This window comes from Bombus terrestris, chromosome 4 (genome assembly GCF_910591885.1).
Source record: "Bombus terrestris chromosome 4, iyBomTerr1.2, whole genome shotgun sequence".
NCBI classification, from domain to species: Eukaryota; Metazoa; Arthropoda; class Insecta; order Hymenoptera; family Apidae; genus Bombus; species Bombus terrestris.
In genome coordinates, this window is record NC_063272.1 from 8,038,815 (window position 1) to 8,066,640 (window position 27,826).

The window sequence follows — 27,826 nt, forward strand, 5'->3', positions numbered from 1 at the left end:
GTAGTACAATATACTAGGTATTAAAAAGAGAAACAAATACGATGCTTGTTTTTTTTTAATAATATTTAAATAATCGAGCATAAATAACACTCTGTATAACATAGCTACATGTAAATATGTTTTATATGTTAAAAATAATTATCGATTTATTCACGTACACTGTCTTTGTCAGGACTTCGTAATATTTGAGAACTACGGGCAACCTTCCTTACGCGCATTCCCTTCTCTACGCGAATAAATATATACATCACTGTTTTTAGTCTTTTCACGTCTCTTTTGTCAGAAGAACGTTTACGAACGTTCAGGAACGCTTTCGAAACTCACGATTAGATAATAAACGCGTTAGAGATGCTGACACTATTTTTGTGATCACTAGATAGATGAAGTCCTGTTGTCGTAGAAATCCATATTTACAAACAAACGCAATAAATTAAAAGAAGCTGAAAATCGTAATCGAGACAGGATTTGGAAGAAACAATTTACAGCCGCACCTGCTCGTCCCTTTCCCATATTTCTTTTATCACTATCAAATTGAACGGTATAAATTATATAACCAGCAATGGATTTTCGTATTCTCGACAATAAATACATAACAGGCGTTGAACAGAGAAAAAACCCACGACCGTGTTCATTCTCGTTCGATTCAACGATCGAAGTTTTGGAATCGTATTTTGCGAAATCGAATCGCCCATCTGAAACAAGCATAAGGAGATCTAATCCTGATACGGTCCTGATTTCACGAATTTTTATGGCTCAATCTCACTTTCGTTCGAATAAAGAGATCTTTTCTTAAATTTTACCACGAGATGATCATTCGTATAAAAAACGATTCTTTCACATTTTTCTTCCAGCTTAAAACATATTTTAACTATAGGAAAACACGATTGATAACAAGGTTGGCAAAAGAAATCGAAGAAATTCAAAACTCCTAGCAATCACGGAGAATGTATCTGTATCGTTGTATGGTTTACAGGTCAATCTTCGAGTAACCTCGTGGATCAAATTTCAAAAATTCTTATTACTAAATTGCGAATTTAATTATATTTTATACTATCGATTTTACGTTTAACTACTGTTCAATTTCGAATTTTCTAAATAAAAAGGATATCTGCATTTCCATCAAATAAAGCTTGTTTATATAAAAAAAAATTATGTCGGATTAAAATTCTCTCAAAGAATCTCTGAATTCTTCGATTCCCTTTTCAGGCCACTCTACAAATAATTTTTAACAAATTATTCCTGTGTAATATATTTTTTAACAAATTCTATGTGATGGATTCATGCGACAGGAGAGTCTCTCACAAGACAGGATTCTTAAGACAAGTCGTCGATATTGAATTATCGCACTTGATCGCTGTTATCCGTCTTTTCGAGGGACGATTGTCGAACTGTATGACACGTATTCGTGAATCGATCCGTTTCCACGACCGTCGATCGCCTTACGATCGAATTGTACATTTAATTGACGCTTTGTCTTATGATGAGGTGATCGCGAGCAACTCGGGCCCGAATTCTTCAAGAAACATTTGACGGAAGACCAACGAACGAACATCGAGCCCGAGTCCTTCCATTCTATCTACGATCGATCGTTGTCGTCGAATCGTCGCTCACGATGCCTAGGATCCTGCGATTATTTCTCCCTTTCGCGTAATCTTAAAAATTCAAGGTATTACATTAATAGTATACAGTAAAATACTTGACGAGATTGGAAACTTCTAATGGAAGAATATTCCTGGTTGCTGAATTTCATAAATCGTCGATATCGTGTAATATGTGTCAGGTGTGCGTAGATTGTGCGTGATTCTATTTTTGAAAATATTAGTGGAAGTGATCCTTATAGAATAATTAATCTTTCGTGTATTCGTAACCTTGTATCTTTACAAAAAAATATAGCTGGTCCTTTAGAAAATATCGTAGCTAAAAATCCTCGTATACAAGTGGACCATATATACTGTATTTCCAAGTTTAGATATGTAAGCCTATTATAGTTTTTGTAATAAATATTCAGCAAAATAAGTGTAGTAACATTTGATAGTTTCGTCTCGATTCGATAATAATCAGTGTATCAAAATTAAATCGATCGAGCGGCATTGCATGAAATTTTTAAGTATGACACGACCAACCGCGTTTCCCTATTACACGTATCGTTTACGTTATTCGTGGCAAGAAAGACTATGTATCGTTTGCAATAGTAACAATTTACAAGCGTAAAATTCGGAGAGGCAACGAGTAACAGTCGTCTGTCTTTGACCGTTCCATTCTACTTGCTTGCGTTGGCGGAACGTGAGAGGAGGTCTTACGTGATCCCAGGCGATTAACCATCGTCAAGATTCGATCTCCAACGCGTAAAGTGTCTTTTCCGTTTGTGGGTCCAAGAACTAGTCGATCAATCGATATACAGTTTACTTGGTTACTTTGGTTACGATAAATCTATGCGGCTTGAAAAACACCACGATCCACCGTGTTGTATAACAAACATTGTATAACATCGAATCGATGTGATCAACCGATCAATTGTTCAAACTACCATACACCCGATTCTCCGGATCAAAGTATCTAGGGAACGCTCGAAAGTACGAAAAATAAAAGACTCGCGACGCTTCGGACTATCGCGACACAAAGGCCACGAATGTAGTCCGATTCCGTGAGCTAACAGTTGACTGCTGCCAAGAGATTCATAAAATTTGTCTATCCTTTTTCGTTCTCATTCCTTTCGTTTGTATTTTTATTTGTATTATTTAAACAGCGGATTTTTATGCAAATTTATATTTTTTTATAAATAGATTTAAATAGAGATAGAACCGAAATATAGAATTGTTCTACCTATTAGAATCAAGTTTTATATAAATGCATAAAAATCTACAGTTTAATTCCTTTCTTGTTAATTTATTTTTCTTCCTAATATGTTTCGCGCTATAAGCGCAAGCTGATTATGACGGAAATTATATTGCCGTGTGTTGTTTGTGTCGAATTGTTTGTTTACCTACGTTTCAGTTTGCTGGATTTCTGGAGCTTATTTTAAATGAAACAATTTCGATTAAGCAGCCGATCTTTCCACAGAGGAACGATAACCATAGACCACTGATAACATATAACGAATATTAATTGACGTAGTGAACGATTGATCGCGTGTCGATTAGCGATATCTAGCACAAATGATCGTTTAGTTCCTCTTATTAATGATGTCAACCTCCTGGATTTCTTCCGGCTTCATATCCACGTCACCCCAGCCCCATTTCATGTCCACATGCATATGATGATGAGAGTCGTCGTGTTTACTGTACCTGAAAATTGAAATTTCAGATTTCAAAATTCTATCAATATTATCTTTCAAACAGTAAGAAGCAAAACCTTGAACCGTGATATTTTTGAAGTATCAAAAATTACTGTGCAAAAATAGACGAATTGTTTCCAATTTTTTTATTTTTAAACATTTTCGAAGTTCGCTCCTTTTTCTCCAAGATCAAAAGATCTTGGAGATTCTTGATCTTCTTGATCTATATTTGCCTCGATTTAATGAAGAATATTTAAAAATATAGAAAATTTGGAAAATTGTAATTGGAAAAATCGAAATTTTGCAGTTCGACGAGATTCTCTGTTTTAAGATATTCATAACGATAATTTCTGTACTTAGTTCCATCGCCAGTTCTGATCGCTCGTCTTTTAATCGCCTCCACGGGAACGGTTTTCAAGTCATACGCCAAACCCAACCAAGCACAGAAATCGATAAATGCGGTAGTGAAGTTGAACTTATAGTTGCCGAGTTCGGCGGCTTTGTAGTCCCATGGGAAAACATGGTGGTAATTGTGCCATCCCTCACCGAATGCCAGTATGGCAACGCCTTTATTTTCGGTCGGACCAATATTCCTTAAATTGATAAAGTAATGCTTTGAACAATTTATAAATTGTATTTTCTGTAATAACCCTGGAAATTTATACAGTTCCATTTAATTCGATTTAGAATTTCATAGAATTGTATCTATTGTCTATAATGATTTTGGAAAGTTTTAAATGCAATGTGAAAGTTACAAAATTGTATAAACTGTGATAATTGTAATAAAATAATTAGAAATCAATTTAATGTACAACTGCAAATTTATAATATAATTTAATATACCATTGTAATTTTTAAAGAAAATTAATATGAGTGAATCAAGTTCTTCTGATTTTTAATTTAATTAGGTATTATAATACAATTACTATTGATCGTTACCCAAAAAGATAAAAAATTACTTAATTAAATATTATTAATAATAATTATTACTTAATCATTAAAAATACAAGTAAATTAATCGCTTACTTGTCATAAGGTTTAACGCCCCAGATATGAGCCGCAGAGTTCACCAGCCACGTTCCGTTCAAGGTCAGTGCGTATCTAGTTAGAGTACTGTACCAGGAATTAAATAACGTCTCTTTCCAGAAATAACAGGGCACCCACACGGGAAACAGGAAGCATATTGTTGGCACCAGTAAAAGATACAGCCTGTAAAACGTCAAAGAGAAAGGTTCAAGGCACATCCCGTGTCGTAAACAGTTTCCATTTGGCTTCTTGACACGCATCAAGAGCTACTTTCATTAGAAACAAGTTGGCTTGTTACGCGATACTTAACATTACAGGTAGAGGAGCAAGTCCTCTATTATGATTACTTTACAGATTTAACAAATATTTTCTACAATTTAATGAAATTTATTTTTATGTTCATAAAATCATCGCGATGAGAAATAGAATCCTGATTTTAAAAATCACTGAAAGTAAAAAAATTTAACTTAGTTTTATTTATTTGTGTGCTAGCAAATATTTCTCAAAGACCAAATATAAAAATGTTTTAGTAAAGAAAATCAAATAATGTATGTATTTTATGTATTTTAGTAAAGTATGTATGTATTTTAGTATGTAGTATGTAGTATGTAGTATGTATGTATTTTAGTAAAGAAAATCAAATAAACAACTCAAATTTTAACGTGTGATTTTCTTCTTTTTTACTTTCTTTGAGTGGACACTGTACTTCCCATTTTTAGTAACAACCATTCTAAATAAAAATTAGCTTTCCTTGTCGAGAATATTCCAGAAAATATAATTTTTTAAGGCTCAACTTTAAGATATCTTTTCACTCCTTGCTGGATGACTGTTATTAGAAATGAAAAATTATAATTCGTAGTCATTCTTCACCTTCTTTGCCAAACAACGATGGGATCGTTTTCGAGATCACTCATGTCAATTGTCGCACCTTTCTTCAATACATCCGGGTGCTTTCGAACTAGAAGCCAGCCTATGTGCGAGAAGAAGAATCCTCGTTTTGCGTTATGTGGATCTGCATTGGTGTCCGTGAATTTGTGATGAACTCTGTGATCTCTCACCCATTCGTAAATGTGATTCTACGAAGCAATATTGAAGTTCTCAAACGTTCTGATTTTTAGTAATATTGCCGAGGTAATTATTGGAACATGTTGCAATGAAAAAGCGATATAAAATTATTTTCTTAGAGTTACGAGAAGCCTGATCATGATCTCGATACACAAAAGATATTTCGAATCTTAGAATTATTTTTCTACGAACGATATGACAGGATTTACGAAACATTAACCATCAAGGATGAAAAGAAATATAGAATCAATTCGTATACGAACGTGGTAATTAGAATGCGAATTTTTATGTAAATCCATGTTTTATGAACAGTATTAAAGAAGTAAATAATTTAAATATGAAGATTTTTTTTATTCTCTAAATATCATAACGATGCCTCCTACATTTTAAGTACTTACGTTTTAATTTTTTAATTTCTCATAAAGAAGAGAAAGCAGGGAAATAAAAACTCACTTGGAAGGCAATTGTCTGGAGGATCATCAATAGGAGACGCATGGGCCACTTCGCTTTATACGTTCTGTGGGCCCAAAGTCTATGGGCACCAGCTGTGACACCAACCCCTCCAAATAATATCAGGCTGACAACTGAAAGTATTACAGTTCATTTATTTCATTTTATTCCCCTACATCACATCTATATTATATTGTATTTCATTAGAATTCAACTGTGCATATTACTTTATATCATATGTATTTTTGTATATTTTACATTGTTTAAACTTGATCTATTTTCGTCCCTACTATACTATATTTTGTTTCTCTATTTCATTCTACTGCTTGAATTATACTTGATTATCTTCATTCCACTCGACTTTCTTTCTTATTAACCTTCGTTCTATGTTATATTATGATATCAACATTTCCTACCTTATTGTGTTTCATCTTGCTGTCCTCTACTTAACCCTATTAATATGTCCGCTATTTTATTTCATTCTACTCAACTTTATTTTTCCTCTATTTTACCTTATTATACTCTATTGTTTATTGTTCTATTCGTTTAAATTATTCCACAGTATCTTACTTTAACTTGTTCCGCTTAATTCTATTGTAATCTATTTACACTGCATATATTATTTTGTTTAATTTTACTACCGTCCCATTCTGTCTGATTCTACTCTAACTCATTTTACTCTAACATAATATATCCTGTTTACATTATTTGGTTAGTCTATTTATGTGATTCTTTTCCTGTTCGTTTCTATTCTAGCCTCTTCTCCTTTAATTACACTTTATTTCTCGTTAGCATGTCGTATTTGATTTCACGAAAATCTTATTGTACTTGACTCTGCTTTATCCTATACTACTTTAACTTTTGTCGTATTCTACCTTTTCCTGTTCTACTTACTTTCGCTTCGCTTTACTCTATTTACGCCAGTTCATCTCATTTCATTCCGCTACTGTATTGTCCCATTCTACATTGATTCCCCTCTACTTTCTTCCCCTTCTACCCTAAGTAGAGACAAAATCTCTAACACAAAATTTCATTAAATTCAAATACATACAACCACGAGAGATCATTTCCTAAGCTCCAAATAATTTCCAACCCGAAAATCACGCCACACTAGATAAAATATTTTCTCATATCCAATACCCATCAAAATATTGATTGTATATTACTTTATTACAATTTAAAAATTCCTGAACTTATAAAAACGTTTAATAATAATACCAATAATAATAACAATTGTACAAACACGTGATTTGTTCGTTCACAATGAACCCGTGTAAAACAGTCAGAAAACCATAGTTTAAAATGCAGCCAGATGTATAGGACTCTAACGCAGTTCACGATCACGCTTTCATCCCATCGATTTCTATCAATAAGAAAGTGAAATGTTGTTGTCGAAGATCTTCATTGTAATAGGATCTTCTGTAAAATGTTGTGTAGCATTTAGGTCTTTGAAAAATAGTTGCGCGCGTTGGCAACTTAGACGTAGATAGCTTTTTCAAAATTGCAACCACGGTATTCGAGGTCATGCATTCTTAAGATTTCTATCTTCAAAGTTTCTATATTCGACCCAGTTACGCGCGGCTGTTATTAATAACTGTAATCGCATCGTATAAACATAATAGCGGAGAGAGAAGAAGAATATCGTCTAGTCAGGAAAGATGATCATTTTTGTAACCGAGCGAATGCGAGGCACGTGATGCGCGATACCAATTTCAGGATAGCAAAAGAATGAAGTTTCTTGTGTTTCTTCTATATATTTGCGATGAAATTGAAATTCTAGTTGTAAGAATTCCAGTCATTAACTTTCAATCTTTTTCCTTCTTTTCTTTTCCATTCACCCAACGATTAATTATATCACCCATAAAAAGATTGTATTTAAAAAAAAGTTAAATTTAGAAAGAGTCATCTTTTCTTCTTAATTTTCTTCCTAAACTACCTGCACGTTTCATCGAACAATTTATACTTACGCCATATATTTGTCTGGAATTTAGTTGAAGTAAAGGTAAGGTATACTCCATAGATAGCTCCAATGTGAAGATAGATGAATGCAATCACGTTTCTCCAAACGATTTTCCATTCATAGCTCGACTCGGTATTCGATGACTTTTCGACCAGCAATTCCTGATTGTTCGTCTTCTCTGCCGTCGATTTCTTTTGATGAATATTTTGCTGAGATGCCTCCAAATACAACGTGGCCGATGTACCAAACAAGTTTGGTGCCATCTTGAACAATCTGAAACATATATCGGTTTCTGTAATGTCTCGCGTGTTACCGATTACATGTACAGGTTCGTTCAAAACAAAAGAAATGTCCTGTATCACTGTATATATTTTACGTTATTATTTTACGATCTAGAAAACCCTTCGTAACAGCTAAATAATGTTTTTAAAGCTTCGGAAGACTGGAAATTCAGCTCGGGAATTTTCTTAAACGACATTCAACCAAGACGTTTATTAAACCAAAAGCCTCACCGGTATACTGTAAACAACGGAAAGCAATTCAAAAATTTGATATTCTCCAGGATTCTGGTTAATGAAAATGTTCCAACGTTCCACTAAATACTCCAAATCTTCCAACTTCAAATACATTCAAAGTTTTCTACTTTAGCTTTATTAAATCATATCACAGGCTATTTTATTTCTCTTTTAAACAAATATCTAAACGTGAACATCGTTGATCATAGTAAATGAGCGAATCCGGAGTTTCGAAAAACTGAAAACACTCTGCTAAATCGCTCTAATGACCATAATAACCATAAGTACGATTGACCATTTATAAGGAAAAATAAGATGTTCTAACAAGTGGACTGGGTAGGTTTTACACAAGTCACTTAAGGCGATCTAATGAGAGGATCGTCTTGTTGGTTCCATTATCGATCAGGTATCGATCAAGGACAAATCGTTTGGAAACGCGTGGTCTTTACTGGTTGCGACAAAACGTCTTCATAATCGAGACCCAGTGACCTAGTAATAAACACTTTCAAAAAATGCAGAACCGCGAAGCGAGTCTCGTTCCACTTGCGACGCGTTTTTAGACGCGTGAAAGTTTGCACTTCATTGTGACTGTCAGATTAATTTCCAACGTGTGTCCAAAATTGTATTTTAGATACATTCCACGTTTCGTTCAGTGTTTTTCGAACAATATAGATGATCTTTCCTTTTCGCTTCTTTCTTTTATCTGAAAGGAAAAAGAGGAGTAGTTTACTCTTGAAATTGGACTTTCAGAATATTTTCAATTTTAGATAGCGCAATTTGAAGCATTTCGTCTTTTTTTTTAGTTTTGAATTGACATTAGATTATCTGATTAAAAGTATTAACTTTCGGAAATATTTTCTCGAACTACAATTTTCTGGTTGACACCGGTGGATTATATTGTTGAAAGCGTTATTGCACATCTTCGAAATGAGATTAAACGATCTACCACTGGACTAGGTCTTCGATCATTTATAATTGGTCGATTATACAGATTTTGTGAAATTGCAGTCCTCTATATTGCATTCTGGTGAAAACTGAAACATCCTCTTGTTCTCAACAAGTTTACCAATCGCTCAATTTAGTAGCAGATCTCTCCTCGAATCGCGTTATTATATCTTCAATTACGCAGTATCAAGTAGAAATAAGAACAATTACAATCAAGTATTATTTACAATAATACAATCGCAGTATCAAGTAGAAATAAGAAAATTCAAACAAGATTTAGGCAGTCTAATGAAATTTTTTTCTCATAAACTCTCGCCTCGTCTCCCTACATTCTTCTTCCTTACATGGAATTCGATTCATAGAAAAATATCAAACAGGAAAGGTTTATCGATCATTATCATATGTCAAGTGCGCAGAAAATTTCCATTCAAGTTCCGTCGCTTCCACGTAAAATACAAAATATACAAAAACATAAATTTGCGGGACTGTTATCGTTACACTGTGGATATTTGCGCATTCATAAAAGTTTGACGTATGCAAAAATGTTTAGAATACGTAGAGTATGTAAGAATATATGAAATATTCAAGTAAAGTGTGATATTATTCATAATAGTTTCAATGTTTACCTAGGTTCTACCTATTTAATGACGTGTACAAAAATTTATATACGCATAAACACGCGCTGTCTAACCATCATACGTCACAGAATATTTAAAACTTTAATCAAACTTTCCAATCATTCGTTCATAATATTTTGACATGCAAATCCTTCGCACCAGAAAACACATAGGCTTAACAATCGCTCGTACGAAGACCTGAAAATCTGGGCAACAAACGACTTACTAATTAATTCTAACAAAACAAGGGGGAAAGAAAAAAAAAGAAATAACCAAAAAAGAAGTAGAAACTAAAAAAGCCAATCTAAACGTATCGCTAATCTTTCATCGGATTTCCTTAACCATCCACCAATTATGTGAAAGTTAAGGACGTTGTTCAGAGTTTGGACCATTTGTAACGAATGGTCGTCCTAGTAAAAGTGCTCGACGATAGAATTCGAAATGAACGGTACATGCTGCGTATGAGGAAGGGAGTATCCGCAGAGAAAGGGGCCGAGTGACGAGCAAAGATCAAGATTCGTAGAACGCAGAAGAGAGAAAAAGCAGGAAGAAAAGAAATGGAGTTTCGAGCTGGGAACAGGTTCTCCATAAAGGAGGTCAATGGCGCGTTTGAGGTCATTATCAATCCTCAGAAAGAGTTCTACCCTGTCTCCTGTGTTTCACGCGACCTTACCGACGCGAGGAAATCATTGTTTCGTTCGTGTGTTCGACGTATTATTGATGATAATGGAATAATAATTAGAATAATAACGGGGATGACAATTTGTCGCAAGAAAGCAAGCTTTCTTTCAAGGCACGCTAATGAGCGACATTGAAATCGCTGTTGATCACGTGTCAGTTGTGACTCGTTGCCTTTTTCAGATCATCTTTGACATTGGTACGCGCGGTGCCGTTTGAAAAGAAGACGAATGGCGATTTCGAAATCGCCTAGTTAGCTTTCCGAGGGCTATTAATACGTTTGGAGAGATTACCGGAAAGACGAACGTCGCGAAAGCGAGCATGTCGATGTTTGGAAAGAAAAGAAGATATTGAACATGTGTCAACATCTTTTTGCCTGTTTCTGAGCACCAGTGCAAAGAAAATAATTTCAAAATATTTGTAATTTTGAGAAAATATGCTGCGATCGTTATTCACATTCCTGACTTCTTACTTCGATCTTATGATTAACGTTAGAAATTCTCTTATTTGTCGGAACAAAAATACGTCAAATATACATTTGGAATCAAAAGGTGGATCAGCAGAAAAAACATAGCAAATGTCCGATAAAAGATATATCGATAAATAACAACAACATCTTTGATTAATGTCGATGTATCGCGAATGATGTATTTTCAATTTGAGAATCATTTGGAAATTTGATAAATGCGATGTTACTATCATAACTTTCAATGTGAAATCATATACACATACAAGGATCAATCTCGAACGAGTACAGTTTAATGGAAATATATTCAGGTCAACGGTTGAACGAAACCTGCTTGTAATCGTCAAAGAACCGATTGAGAAACCTGGGTCAATGCGCTCCGGTATCCTTCGATCCCATAAACTTTCGTTTCAAGTAACTTTGATTTCATAAATTATCGATTCCCATTTGTACCTTTTTGATTGTTTCGTATATTTATATATGTACACGTACGTACTAGATAAAACGAATAGAATCATGCGACTTAAATTTCCGATTGAATTCAAAGTCCTATTAAATCTATTAAACCTGATTCATACTATGCTACTTACACGTCCAAGTGTCTGCACTTCCTCTTAAATTTATTTATGAATGTAATCATTGGAAATCCTGACTGTAGAGAATTCGAATTTTATTCGACGTACTGTCAAAGTGCGTTACGAATAACTCTCGCGATATAAATGTGGACTCGTGGTTTTAAGTTTCGAGATATTTGAATCGACCCTGAACAAATCGGTAGATCGATATCAAATGCTAGAATGCGAATTCCTCTAAAAAAAAAAAGAAAAAGAAATCACAGACTTCAGCGTATTTTCAAACCGAAAGCATTGCATGACTACCCGATGTTGAAAGGTGAAACGACGACGAAAAACTACGAAGTCGACGATAAACGTTTGATTCGCTATCATCTAGATCTAGATTCTAGCTCATTGCCGCCAAGAAATGGGAATCGAGATGGAAACTAAATTCCGCTTACAATTTTCATTTCAGTATTCCTACTCAAATTTGTAATGTCGATTTTAAATCGAAATGAATTTGTTGGTATTATGAGTAATCCAAGAGAAATGTATTTGTAATTGTAAATTTATTTGGAGAATGTATGAATAATTTTGATCGTTTCCGATAAAATTCTGTCAATATCTTGAAGTAATCAGCCCGTTTCTCACCTTGCCAAATATCGAAATAAAAGAAAAATGGCATTATCTTTTCTAATATATTACAGTTTAGTAATAATTATAGTACAACAAATTAATAATGATAGTGTATGTAATTAGTAACTAGTTCTACGTAGTATTATAATTTTGCAATTTATACTTTAACCGCGAAACGCACTAATAAGTTTTGAAAGAAAACTCTTGGAACGATGCACTACACTGTACGCTACATAGAAATTGGCACCTGGTGGACGTTAAATCGAGCTCGGTAAACTCGTAAAATCTACGATACTTTCTTTAAAAAAAATAAAGCCTTTCGTCGTTAGAATCTCGACCATTCAATTTAACTATAACCAATCACGTGCATAACATCACCATCGTTCATTCTCGACTCCTTTCTCCACATAAAAAGACATTCTACGACACTTTCGAATCTTGTCTAGGATTCCAAACTTGGACAAATTTGAAAACTTGCACAAGTTTGAGATGCTGAAAATTTTGCAAGCTTTCGATATTCCAAAACTTTGGGGAATCCAAAGGCACGAATTCACTTGGAAACATCGTCGACGAAAGTTCGCGAATTTTTCGAACCGATTCCTACGAAAAGCAAAATGAAAAGATAGTGTAATTGGGGAATGAGCTCGTGGCCAAAGTTTTCGCCAACGAGGTCGTAGACAATACAAACCGCGAAACGAGCGAGAATCTTCTCATTGCTCCACCGAATTCTCCTTTGTACTGTCTCGCAGTCATCCTGTCGCAATCGTCAGATGTTTAAATTACGTCAGATGGGAGGCGTAATTACGGCAATCCACGATGGTGCACCGAAGGAATCTGCAGGCGACCAAGTATTTGTTTCTGATTGGCGACAGACGATCTCGAAACGGAACAGAGACGGATAAGTTTCGAAATGGATAAGAATAGAATAATTTTTTACAGAATGCTACAGAAACATGGAGATGCTGAAAGTATTCGTTACGCATGATTGTCTAGCAATAATTAACGCAACTTACTGTGAAAATAATAGATTTGATTTGTAAGCAGATTATCATGCGAAATGAACAAAAATAGCTTGAAATGGAAAAAAATTGTTGAAGAGTGATAGGATCATTCTCCTAAATGACAACGAACAGTATTCTATTGGATTTTCTTTTGGTAAAAGTAGTCGAATAATAATAGAAATTAAATTCCTAAATGCATCATTTTTGGCACTTGGCAGTATACTCTTATTTTCTAATGTAACAGATATCTGACAGATATTTGATATATTGTATTGTATATTCGATATTGTGTATTCGTACTACTTGCAATGCGTACTACGTTCAATGTTAATATTTGAAAATATGAAGCCTGCAATTTTCACAGGTTTGTGACGTTAAGATCGGCCACGCGCTACTGACAATTCGCAACAAACGCGCGACACTTTTGTTGTTGTCGTCGTTCGCGTCAATCAAAAGTTCAATTCCTCCTTCTGCTAATAACGTTATATAAAAATGTTAACAGTTTCGTCGTTGTTACTCGTATGGCCTAAAAAAATCAATTCTAGCATTAAGCGGCCAATTTTCCAACGTATTAAGCAATTAATATATCACCAATCTTTTTGATAGAATATCGTATTTCATTGCTGTTTTGCATTGAATCAAAGTGGAAAATATTAATTAATTAAATCGAGTTTGGCCTTTTAAATAACCATACAATACTTGGCCATAATATATTCCCATGCTTATCTCAAAATTCATTATGGACTCGCACATTTTCTAGTAATTATTCATAGCATCGTATTTCATTTGAATATATTTAATATATTTGCATACAATGTTGCACGGCTCGGTGAATATTATCGTCGTTAAAAATATTATACGGTTATCAGTAAAATAATATAATTTATTTTTCATAAGTCACTTGCTCATGTGCTCAACTACTCATCTGCTATCGATATTTTAATCTTCGTTAGAATCTCATCAACCAACATTCTATATACTTGTACTAATTTATTTTACTTAATTCTTAATTATTATATTTAATTATTATATTCGTAAAGTTTATATCTGATATCACTGTCTAAATTTGTTTCCAACTATTTTTCAAAAGGCCAAATAACAAACGTGTTTTATATAAAATTCTGTATATGATTCACAAACATCAAATCACAAATAAATCATGATTTTCAATATCTCCCTAAAGAAATATCAAAATGATCTTGCTGAAAAAAGAAAATAAATTAATTTGTTAAAAATAAGATCCACGCTGATGATAAAACATAAAAAACGATTGAGCATCGAGCGTCCAGAGGTAAAATAGTGAAACGACGAGAACGACAAATATGGAAATAGATGAAATGGCTACGTTCGGAGTTGTGATATTGATCAACTTGATTGGACAAACAACACCGAGGACATAAAACGAAAGCTGTTCGAATTAAAGACAGGGGATAAGAAAAATCGTGATACGATTCTGCGCGTCGAAGACTCGATATCAAAATTGCAAATGACCTCGCTTCGGTGTTGCGGATCTTCAACGATGATTCAATTCCAGTCTAGTAAGCAGACACTGAGAAAAGTATGCCGAACAGAAAGACTAGTTATATGCCCCGAAACGAAACGGATTCGTTCGGAAATCTCCAGGGAAAAGTTCCGATGTTTTGAGTCCAAGAAGAGAAAAAAGTTAGGAAGAATGTTTTTCTTCGAATTTAAATCAATTTCTTTGAAAATAGATGTTGAAGGCATTACAGTTAAAATTAATAAATTTTATAGTAACATAGCGAAAAAAACGAATAGACAAAGTACCTAAGATTTGGATATAACTTTACAAATTAATATAGATATATTTTTTAATATTAATTTCGTTCTAGTGTCAATTCGATTAATAAATAATTTTATCACGATGTAGCGTGATAATAACGTAGGTGATGATACGCATAACGCACAACAAATCTTGTTTACTATTAAGAAAATATTATGAAAATATCGTAGCATTGAAAACGAGTTTATAAAAAAATATTAATATGGATTTTATTCAGAAGAAAAGAAATAGAGTGATCAGAATCATATAATACACGTTTATAGAGACCTCAATCTGAATGAGGATGTGTTATGATTTGAATGAATGAGTTTTGAATTTTTACATTCAAGTATGCTTCTCTATACGATTCTATTCTCAAAAATCTTTTCAATTAATACGTATTAACAAACAGATCAAAATTCTAATAAAAACACTGCAAAACGATACAATGCCATATTTTCACTTCTCCTATAAAATTCGAATACGCGTTAGTATCCCACGCTGCGAACGTAATAAAGCATAGGCACCAATTACAAAAATATAAATTCACTTCTCTAAAATTAGAAAAATCTGTCTATTACAGTTCTGAAAATATTATTATACCAATACCTTTCTTACCCACCCTTCGAATATCATGTCACAAGGTATACAGACGCCAATTACGTTGTACATCGAATAAATTACGAAGCTAATTAAATCGAATTAAATTACGCTAAACAAAATTAACTAAGAAATATTCAATTTTCCAATTTTGAAGAAAATTCTCCTACAATGCAGATTTCTCTATCACGGTTTTACTCAATTTTTTCTAGATTCTGGATTTTCATATTTCTAGATTCATGTCACTAAACTTTACCGCTGGATCAGTGTGTAATCGTTTCAAATACGAACAGGTGTGGACGGATAAGTGTAAAGAATTGTAAGACAAACGCATCCCTATGGATTTAATTATTTACTGTCACTAAATCCCCCCTTAACATTTTCCTTCGTGGTGAGTCCTTTCTTGGAACGTTTCTGATGTTCCGATTTTCCCCTAGAAAGTTATACAACAATAGAATGTCAAGATGCTGTGACAGAGACCCGTTTTCCCAGTTTCTTATCAATTCCGGCTGATGGACGTTGGCGAAACCTCGAGACGATGACTAAACTCAATATCCTGACATGTAGCACGCTACTACTCTCGGCAACGAACTATGAACCATCATTTCAAAAAAAAAGTCCTTTTGCGTTCACGTGCTTCTATCTATTCGTATGCATGTTAGAAACGTTGTCATAAAGTCATTTAATCAAATGCACGTGTCTCTTTCGACGAAACAAACAATATTCTTTCGTTTGATGTTATGTTATTTCGTTTATGAATTTTAGAATTTATTATATTTGAAAATTTATGATTCAGCTCAGAAAATCGATGTAAATCGATTTCGAGAGAATCGTGTCTGCTTAGAAGAAGCGAATTAGAAAAAGCTTAGTAAAGCTTGTGACATATCGATTATGGGTTTCCTTCCGATAGGATAAATCCCGAACGTACATGTTACACAAATAAAAGAAATTTCGGAAAGAAAATCGAAAACGAGAATTTCATCTTTTGAATCTCACAATTCCTTACAAATAATTCTGGTTCTGGAACTTGTAAATTTTCAGAATGGCACATGTTCTCGAGTTGAAAAAGAAAAAGGAAAAGGAATCAAAAATCTTGAAGTTCATCGAACATTTAACATAGAGCTACGTACAACAAGGATATACAAAATTTGAGGAATTTCAAAATAATTTTACTTTGATAGGAAGAGCTATCTACTTTTCGAGTGATTCGAACCCTCGGCAATTAGAAATTAGAATTAGCCTGTTCTTTCATAGAAATCGATTTTGTTTCCTAAAGTTAACTGCGATTGTTCGTTCTTCCTACCTTCCTTTTCCCATCGAGAAACGAACACGTTAGAAGCCTGATTCGATGAAATTCGAAACCTGCTGGTTCGTGAAAATATAAACCGATCGCGAGGAAATACGAACTTCGTCGTTGTTGCATCTTTTATAAAAAAGAAACGTTAGATACGATATAAACTATAATAGCATCTTTGATATTACGTGGCACGAAGATCAAGTTGTCTTTACACTTTGATAAATTTGCCGCCTCGGTTGAACAACAGCTTCGAAATAAAACGAATTTTGTATTCGAATCAGTCGATTGTTATTTATATCAGTTATATTTTATATTTATTTTTATTTATGTAAAGCGCAATTTTTACTCCACATAATTCTTTTATCTTAAAAAATTCATTTTTCCACGTTCACTCGAATAAAATTTGTATCGTACAGTCGTCACTGTATAAAAATTTTACTCGATGAAATTCCATACTTCAATTCTGCATCGATATGCAAATTAGCAAGCTACTTATTGCACCGCAGATTCATAAAAATCGCGCAATACTATCGTTAAATCACCTAACTTAAAATCACTGTTTCATATCATCTGAATCTAAACCATAATGCTACTCGATCCTCGTTTATAAAAGTTTCCGTTCTATTCTTATCCTTTGGTAACCCAAAATTTAAAAACCCTATCATCGCAGTTCGTCAAAATTCTCCATTCCCGCCCTTCGATACCGTCAAACATTTCTTCATACGAACCCAAGTAAAATCTATCGAATTCTTCGTGCACGAGGTAAGCTCGAAAGAGAAAGCTGGAAATTTGAGTGAAAATAAAAATACAAATCTATGCTCCTGTTTATCCAAACAATCGATAAATTTGCCAAACAACCTGTTTAACTCTCTTTCCCTCCAATTTAAAACGTAATCAAACTTAAAACGTAAGTTAAAATAAAAATTTGTCCAAAAAGTTGACACCACTGAAATGTCAACTAAAAATCCTATATATCCAAAATTTCGATTTGCTAAACGTTGCTCCCGAATCTTCAAACGGAATGAAACTCAAAGTCTCGAAGGATAACATCGACTTACTGTTATCGCTCGTCGCTAGTTCACCCAAATAATAGAATCCGTTTGGGCACGATGTTGCTCTAAGGATCTGTTCCGAAGTAGTCACCTAGGCTGCTGATGATCCGACCTGATGGCGAGTTCACTACGAAATACGGAGATGCAAGAGCGTATGTCCCACTTATCAACTCCGCGACGACCCATAAAACCACGTCGACGAAATCCCCCACACGATCGGTATGTCGGTGTGATCTGGACATGGGAAAGAATGTTCCGATCGGAAACAGTGCCGTTTAATGAAATATTAGTCGGTGTAGCGAAGTAGCGAAGTATAGGAAATGATTTGAATAGTGCGCGCAGGCTTTTTGTTGCGAAAGATATCGATGGTCTTCAAAGTTGGAAAGAGACACGACGAACGGCACTCAATGTACATCGAACAGTACTGTTTCGACAAGTGTAGAGCCAATGAAGCGATTCGCTTGGACTTGCAGTCTGCGAGTGAAGAAGAAAAATATTTTGAAATTATTATTATTATTTGTTTTTATTTATTTATTTAAGAATTTTTAGAATAGGTTCGATTTTATTTTGGTATTTTATCGCTACTCGGTTCTTTCAGTTAAGAGTTACGGTGCGGATATTTTGTGTTTTTCCCTAGTGTAGTTTAGAAAGAAATTTTCGAATAACTTGGACTATAGTGTTCGTTTCTGCGGTAGGTTTCAGTTGAATCGTGAATTACGTCGGATAATTCGTACTTTAGTTCCAGCGTAGTTTAGAAGATGCTTTTTTAGATAAGCTCGAATTCCTCTTTCGGCTGAATTTGGATCACGATAAATGTAATTGGAAATTGTTCTTTGATATAGCTTACGAGAAATCTCCATAAGAGATTCGAGAATAGTGTCCTTTTTTGGAATTGGTTTGAATCAAGTTTCACGTTACGTTGGAAGAACAGATCGTATTAAGGTGGTCTTTTTCGGTGGCTATTTCCAATTCCCTATTTTCGAAACAACCGATTTGAACGTTGTTCTTGCCGTTGGATTATGATTCTAAGTGCGTTATAAATATCTTGAAATTGTTTGGAAAATTCAATAAAATGTAGGTTCGACAGAAATCATTGGAAATCCCACAGTGTTTACTCGAGAGTTGGTCTCGCGTAAAACAACATATTTAAGCTTCACTTCACTTTCATCTACTCATCGACGTGGAAAATGTCAAAGAAAGAAAGAAAGAACCGGATAAAAGGATGCAAAATCGGCATTTCTATCGTTTCGTTTGCGCATCGTTGTCTTTCAGTTTAAACGGACAAATGCGAAATAGCAGACGAAAGAGGCTTAAAGGGACATTGAGTAATATTCGTCCGGTGTCGTGAACCGAATAAAGGAAATCCTCGGCTGACGTTCAAGGCGAAGCGTCCATACAAAAAAAAATTTCGTCTCGTTACCGTGACAATTTGCATGTCTATTCGAGACACGTATGAAATGAATGTAACACTGTTCGACGATATTAAATCAATTTGACCACGATAAATAAAAGGACTGCTCAAAGAGCTTTGACACTGTCGGCCGAGGTTTAAAATTAACTCTTAAATTAGCTCCTTAAGGAATACCAAGCATTATATAGACGAGTATTTGAAAAATAAAGAAAAGATGTTTTCCACAAAACGAAAAATTTCCTTCTTTCTTACTTGGCTACTAATAATGTTATTCCACGTAGAGAATCTAATGAAAACACGGTAAATATAATATATGATTTATATTCTTCAGAAAGCAGTTCGACTGATTTAAAGATCAATTAACTTCCAATTAACCATTCAAATGATATCTGATAATACCACATATATCAACATCGATTATTTTTTAGTCCGTATATTGGAAATATTGAAATAATAATAATATATATATATCATAATATAATATAATTTTTATTGAAAATGAAAAAGATTCTATACGTTATGATTGGATATTCTACGCATCGTATTAATTCATATCCATGTACCACAGACAGGAAGGACTATGAAAGATAAATTTGAAAGAAATAATAAACATGTATGTACGTATGTATTTATCTTGAATTGATGAAAGTTGATGGAATCTAGTTTCTGAGTGGATCGTACAGTACATAAAAATTATACTAAATTATCTATCCTAAGTAAAAGAGTAAAAAATTCGAATCATTTAATTTACTGTTGCCACCTAACTGTAAATTCATAAAAACGTAAAAAAAACTTAGGTTATAAATGCATCTTTGTAACTCAAGAACGGGAACGTAGTTCAATTTTTTGACATAAGTCCAGTAAGTGCACGAAGCTCGAACAAACGTGTAATCAGTACGTCGTAAGTTTCTTAGCGACCTGTCCCACTGATTTTCGTTCGTTTCCTTGTCTGTTTTTCTCGTGTCCCAATTCTCTCTGTTCTTGGAAATTTAGAAGATGTACATATCTACGGGCAAAACACGCTTGCCACGACGAAAGAAGAGACTGACGAATATCGTGAATTATTTTCAGGTGGAATGTAAATCGTGATCTACATGTCAAAAATTGATGCACACTATTATTTCTACCGGCTATCAGAGAAACATGTTACAAATAACACATGTAGAAATACGAGAGTAATACAAATGTCAAATAAACAATTATATAGGGAATCGCCGATTTTTAAATAATAGTGAATTAAAATGATAATCTTTTCCGCGTAAATAGTTCTATACTTTTCTTACAGCAAGTAACAATTCTGTTTTTTCGAAGCCATTCAATTTTCTGCTTCATTAGCATTTCCTCCAATGTTAAAAAGTCGCTATTCTTCATTGTATTCTTCATTGTATACCAAATAGCTTGCTCTTTGTGTATTAGATTTAGTAAAATCGAAAATATTTTTTTAAGGCGCAAATACTTTAACACTTCGTTTAGAGGGAATTAAAAATTAAACCGATTGAAGTAGAATTAAACTTGGAATCTGGCAAATTCTCGAACGTAATATTTTCCATTTCACCGGTTTACTAAGAAACTGGCACCGAATGACAGTGAGTGATAATGCGAAAGAAAAGATACATTTTCCAGTAAATTAGTATTCAAATTAGAAGTTCCAAGCGGAAGATTAACAATTTCATCGTTGAGATAGTAGTCTGTAGATTTTAAATGTGCCTAGTAAAATATTGCTTTTCCTCAAGTAGAAACTTCAATGTACCTCGAAGATCATTTTTGGAACAAAAGACATTTCTAAATTCAATAACACAGAAAAGTAAGCATTTTTATTCGACTCTCTTAAAATAGGTTGGATGATTCATTTATTTGGTAAATTTTAGAATCGAGCTTCAGCGCTTCGTGAATTACCTTCAGGATAGACAAAATTGGCAAAATCCAATTACTCCAGAAAGTAAAATATCCGATTCAATTTTCTCAAAAGGAGTTCGGATTGCTCGATCATTTGAAAGAGATTATTTCGTAAATCAATGTCGCAATAATCCACTGATGAAATTGCCATAGTAAACAGAATTGGCATAGTAATACAGGTGCAAATGTGCATAATGTGCAATTGGCACAATTGTCGTTATTGTCGATAGATATGAATATTTCTATATCCACCGTTGACACATGATCGATCGATTACGTAAATCTGATATTCAATGATCATTGTTAAACGTTTCCCACATGCATTTGTTTCTTAATTACGATTATTGACTAAGTTTTGTGACATTTTTTAAGAATTTTCGCATTATACGAAAACATTCACTTACGAAATGTAAAATTCACGCTTCAGATTCAAATAGAAAAGTGAACTTGCAAAAGTATGACTAAATGTGTAAAAAGACTAAATTATTGAAGCCGTTGTAAAACTGCATGATTTATCTCCGATTATTTAACAAATTTATAAGAAAAAAAGAGAAATGGCATTGTAAACGCAGAATATATTTCGATCGTAGATTAGTTTCGTTTAACAAAAGGTCGCAATTTATCTTCGTCGATATGAAGGCTGATGTATTGATTAACATCTTTTCCTCTTCTTTTTCTTATACTAAATACAATGAAGTTTAATCGATATTAATTAACATTTACAAACGCAAATAGACAAATCAAGAATAAGGATAAACAACAGTATGGGTAGGGGATAAAATAAAGAAAAAAAAGAAAACACTGCAAGATATAATCCAAAGTTCGTTATGCGTGTCTCAACAGTTCTATCGCATTGATCGGGTAAACAAATATTTGTTTATTTACGTTGTTAGACATTATTCCATGAGAACGCAATGAAAATTGTCTTTCAACTGATTATTAATGGATAAAATAAAGTATAATAACATATAATAAATAGAGCATATAGTAATAATAAAAGGAAAGATAATAGTTCGGTCTCAACTAGCACAACGCGTGAACATTAAAACACCAAATGGGACATAAACGAAAAAGAGAAAGAGTACAGTTACAGAACGAATTGAAAGAGTTACTAAATTAAAATAAAGAAGGACGCTGACAGTACAGTCGTATTTCAAAGTGGCATCAAATCATTACCATCGAATATTTCTGATTTCTTCACGGTCGTTTTGGTCAACGGAAACAAATTGTCATCTATCTCATCGAAACTATTGGCGCGCGTTCCAAATAATGAAACACTATGAAAAGTTCGCCTGCAAACATTTGTCGGGCATAAACTTCCAGTGCAATGGCTAACATTGAGTCATCGATCAGCCAATAGCGCGGTTTCCGGTTAAAATATCGCTCTGCGAAATCATTGAGTAAGTTAATTCTTCATTACTACATTTATGCAATTTCATTCTTGAATTATTAAAGAAAGAAACAGCTAGCTACCTTACGAATAAAGATATCTCTAAACACCGGTAATTTGTAATTTATTTAATTGCTTAATTACTTTTCGTAATATTATTTGTAAAATATTGCTTGTAAAATTGAATTTATTAAAATTCTTCCAATGGCAAATTGTTAGTCGCAAATTGAAAACTATCTCGAATGATAATCGTATTGTTTCGCACGTATCAGCTCTTATCGATTTCGCGGTAACAGTCAATTTACATGATAGTTATCAATATCAGGCTCGAAAGAAAAATATTGATCCGTAAACGTACATACCCAAAAGATACACAAGTGAATTAGTTTAAGAGACAATATTAGGAACCAGAACAAGAGATGACTTCATCCTCGCACTTGATTTTTCGCCAACGAAAAGACAAATGCAAATCTTTCTGGAAATAGGAGGAAACTATTTGCAAACGTTTCCTGATAACAATTCCAAAATTATAAATATATAAATGTAATTTTGGAATTACTAATAGAATAATTATCAGAATTATAAATATATAAATGTAATGTTGGAATTACTAATAAAATAAATATCAGAATTATCATCCATATATATATATAACAAACTATTAATGTATCTTATCGTTAGTATTTTATCTTTCTTTCGTCTCTAATTAAAGTTAAATAATTATCATTATTTTCCTACAAACGCGACTTCTCGTCAACAAGTGATTATAAACGCGAATGAAGAGAGTGTAATTTCGAGTCGAGAGTAAAAAAATGTATCCTTGACCGAACACTAAAATGGCCTAGATATAAGAATGACAGAATATTCGGAAGCCAATCTATTAAAATCTAAATCTCGTCCGAATTTACACGAAAATTACATTAGAAATGTTATTAAATATGATATTAATCATACGAATTGTTATCGGTAGATTAGGGATACGAATTTATATTGTTATGGAAGTTAAGTGGAACTAAAAGCTGACAGTATCTTCGATTGCAAGTATTACCAAGTACTCAGAGATACTATAATCACGAAGAGATACTAACCTACAGTTACATCTGACACGCAGAATGAGGTGGCGAATAAGTGCGGCCACAAAGTGCATAGAAATATCGATCTCTCTAAATACCTAACTTGGACCTGAAAACTATCGGCCTGGTATACGTATAATATTCGAAACCAAACGCAATTAATAATGCTAGTTAAAAGAACTATGAAGAAATCCGACTATCGCCATAAATTCCGAATAATTCTAACTCTAATAATTATTTTTCCACAAATAAACCACGTTTAAAGGAGTAAATGCAATTCATTTTATTAATTAAATCACATTCAGTACCAAGCCCAACTACTGTCCCAAGTTCCAAACAGCGCTAACATCGATAATCATTATCATAAAGTTGTATTAGTGTTGCAAGATTACCCTGCGAACCAAGACAAATTAACATCGCGTTAATCAAGATTAGAAGCCATTTAGTTTATAGCATACGATTTCGTGCATCGCACTGAAAATCAACTTGATCTACAGCCGAAAAACGAGTTTCAGCAGTTCTTTTAATATCTTTCGCGTCCACGTCGAAAGGCAACAAGCACCAAGAGCTTGGCGAACAAATTATAAGCATCGAGAACCACAACGAAATGTCCTCAACGGCTGCTCCAATTATCTTGGCAACGAAAAAGGAAAAATCAGTAGTGAAACTTTCTTCAGCGATCGAATCTGATCGAACCTGTTCAATGATCCAATGTAATTCGTCGTCGATGAAGAAGCGGAACACAGAAATAAGTGTAGAGGATGTCTGTGGGAGAGTATGAAAAAGGGAACACAAAGTTCAGAGATGAAGTTCCGTTTCGAACGAAACCAGCTGGACTTTCGAGTTGCCCTCAGGCAATTCATACCTGTTAAACGGTACTCAGCTCTCGTACACATCTGCTATTACGCGCGAGAAGAACACACGGCTGGTTTAGGTTGAAAATAAAATTGAGCGAGTCTCGTATAATGCTTTAGAAAGTGTGCAGTTCCAGCAGACGTGATTCACGTGTCAGAGATTGCGCTCCATTGACACATGACCGCGAACTTCGTGTCTCCGATAAGGAGCTTTTTGCTGACAAAATGTTGTTGTAGCCAATCCAAGCTCTGCATTCGTTGTTTTACATAAGGTTGTTTCGTTAAAAAATTTCTAATATATTTCTTGTTAGCGGTGAATAACGGGAGTCTAGCGCATAATTTGCGGGTAGAAGAACTTTCCACGTTCGTGGTTTTGTCAATATCAGGCATGGTATTTAGTGCTTTTAATAACAATATTCTTGCTAGCAAAGATTACCGAAGCACAGGTTTTGTCTTTCAAGCTAAAGGCGATTGCCAAACGTTTATCACGGTAAATAATGAAAATGAACAAATTTCTAAGATTCGAAGCAAGAAGATATATTTTATGTTTGTGAAGTTTACGTAGAGCTATTAAAATGACGAAACCGATCAAAGTTTCTGCGAATTTCTTCAATTTAGTGTTTAAGTTCTAAAATATTGTGTTATTTCGCGATACACGCATTTAGCAATTTACTTTCTTACAATGCGAGATTACAGGCTTTAGCTCGAGCAATTAACAATTGTATTTTATTAATTACTTTAATTATGACGAACGGTATGGCGGCGTTATTAGATTTATGGTTCTATAAGTGTTCGACGGGATGAATATGCATGGATATATTATATCGTGAGTGAACGTTTGGAATGGGAATGTAGATCGATAAGCATAATTACAAATGAAATAAATATAAGTAAATTGGAAATTATAAATGTACGAATATCGTTACTATCTGCAGCTGTCTATAAGCGAATCCCTACATAAAAGTTGGCAAAAATATACAGTAAAATAACTAGTAGCTGAAAATAAAAATTTAAGAAGTTTCAAACATCGTATGGGCAAAATTGTGGCTCTGCCTAGTAACTAGTAATTAAGTCCATGTACACATGCATGGGACGTGAAACAAGATAAAAGCCAAATTTTCAAACTTTTTTTCTAGGAAAGTGAATGAGCATTGAAGCATTCTTATGTGTTTAAATAACTTTTCCTCGAAATAATAATGATATTGAACGCCACAATAGACGCAGCAACATTGGAGCATTGTGTGATTTAATTTCTTGCCTTATAACATTCGGTCACACTAGTGAATTATAAATTTAACAAAGATAATATAAAAGATTTTATAATTATAATAATATAATCGTGAACTGCAACATAATATATATTATATTGTTGACTATTAATAATATAATCGTAATCTGTAACGTAATATATATTATATATTATACTGTTGACTATTAAGTGAAAAATATTACAATGTATTATTTAACAAAGATAATATAAAAGATTTTATAATTATAATAATATAATCGTAAACTGTAACGTAATATATATTATATATTATACTGTTGACTATTAAGCGAAAAATATTACAATATATTATTTAACAAAGATAATATAAAAGATTTTATAATTATAATAATATAATCGTAAACTGTAACGTAATATATATTATATATTATACTGTTGACTATAAAGTGAAAAATATTACAATGTATTATTTAACAAAGATAATATAAAAGATTTTATAATTATAATAATATAATCGTAAACTGTAACGTAATATATATTATATATTATACTGTTGACTATTAAGTGAAAAATTTTACAATGTATTATTTAACAAAGATAATATAAAAGATTTTATAATTATAATAATATAATCGTAAACTATAACGTAATATATATTATATATTATACTGTTGACTATTAAGTGAAAAATATTACAATGTATTATCGTGTAAAAATTTTGTACTATACAAATATTAACAGTATATTATAATTATATTATACGTTAAGTTATACGTCCGCGTAATTCCAATACAATATTATCAGTATTTGTGTAGTAATAAATTTCTATATTTTACATCCCTCAAAATGTTACAGCAATCAACTGCTAGAAATGTCGAATAAAGCTAGGAGTTCAATTCTACTAATTTGACGAGATGAGATGTTATATGAAAAACAAATTGAAATTAGAATAGAAATTGCTTTTCATGAATACGTGCATTATTTTTCAGCGACTAGCGACACACTGTTAAAGATACTCATAAATAATGTTACCTGTCTCGCCTAGGAAATGAAAAAGATATACCGCGATTCTTGAACAATTTGCTTCGATTAAAAATTGAACTCTTTAATTAACGAACTTCCCACATCAACTTTCACGAGACTTTAACTTTAGTGCAACGCGAATAAAGATGAAAATTATCCGAGTTAAATATCACGACCGATGTTTGACAACTTACACAACACAAATTTCACCACCCGGTAGCTTATTAATCCTTTAAATCGCGTGTACAATTCACTTCGATACTATATCCTATTTATTTTTATGAATATCTCCCATCATCGATCAAAACGAACTTCTACCCAATATTATCCACTTAAAATTCAAATAGCAAGCAGTCACGTCAATTATCACCTCGATACGATTTATCATAACCTAGCAACAACATTGTCTATGAGCAATCCTTAACATGCAATTATATACACTTTCTAATTCCAGAGTAAGTAAATCACCGATATTTGATCAGACAGAAAAACCACCTTCATGGATCACCTGGTGAAAAAATCAGTCGATAACTTCGAATCAGTATGGAAAACGAGCCTAACTGCGCTGTGATATCTGGGGTTGCGACCATCGAACCACCCCCTTAGCTCGACTGCGGTTTTCTATCTCCCGACCTGCTCTTTTCTCTCCCTCTACCGTGTCGAAACCGTGTTGTCTGCGTGGGGGTAGCTACCCCTCGGTACATGCGCGTCACTGCCGTAAAAAAAGCGAAAGAATCGTAAGAAATATTTAATGGATTCGAAAAGCCCAGCGTACCCGGACATCAGGAGCGCACGATTCAGCATAGCGCCACCCATGTCAATGACGGAGGCGTTGGGAACTATTTATTCGTTCGACTGCGTCGATAACATTCACGGAGGATAACGAAATTGACTTTTTTTGAGAGATTTGAAATGTTCTTGGAAGATTTCTTGAAAATTTGAAATTGTTGCAAGTTTAAAATGGCGTTTAAAGTTTAAAATATAAAACGCAAATTAGTACATATTATATGTTTGTAAAATATGTGTCCTTCATAC

The 27,826-nt window shown here is 33.4% G+C and overlaps 1 protein-coding gene across 5 annotated transcripts; it reads right to left on the bottom strand.

The window, feature by feature from the left end:
• Window positions 1-37: 37 nt before the first annotated feature.
• Window positions 38-27,400, bottom strand: LOC100650274 (acyl-CoA Delta(11) desaturase-like). 5 transcript variants are annotated; one of them, XM_048404764.1, is made up of 7 exons: window positions 27,287-27,400; window positions 7,783-8,048; window positions 5,819-5,949; window positions 5,171-5,376; window positions 4,301-4,483; window positions 3,631-3,867; window positions 38-3,284 (listed from the first exon to the last, which is right to left on the bottom strand). In XM_048404764.1, the coding sequence occupies exons 2-7, from the start codon at window positions 8,036-8,038 to the stop codon at window positions 3,164-3,166; spliced, it is 1,134 nt and encodes a 377-aa protein (XP_048260721.1). In that variant the 5' UTR covers window positions 8,039-8,048; window positions 27,287-27,400; the 3' UTR covers window positions 38-3,163.
• Window positions 27,401-27,826: the final 426 nt, after the last annotated feature.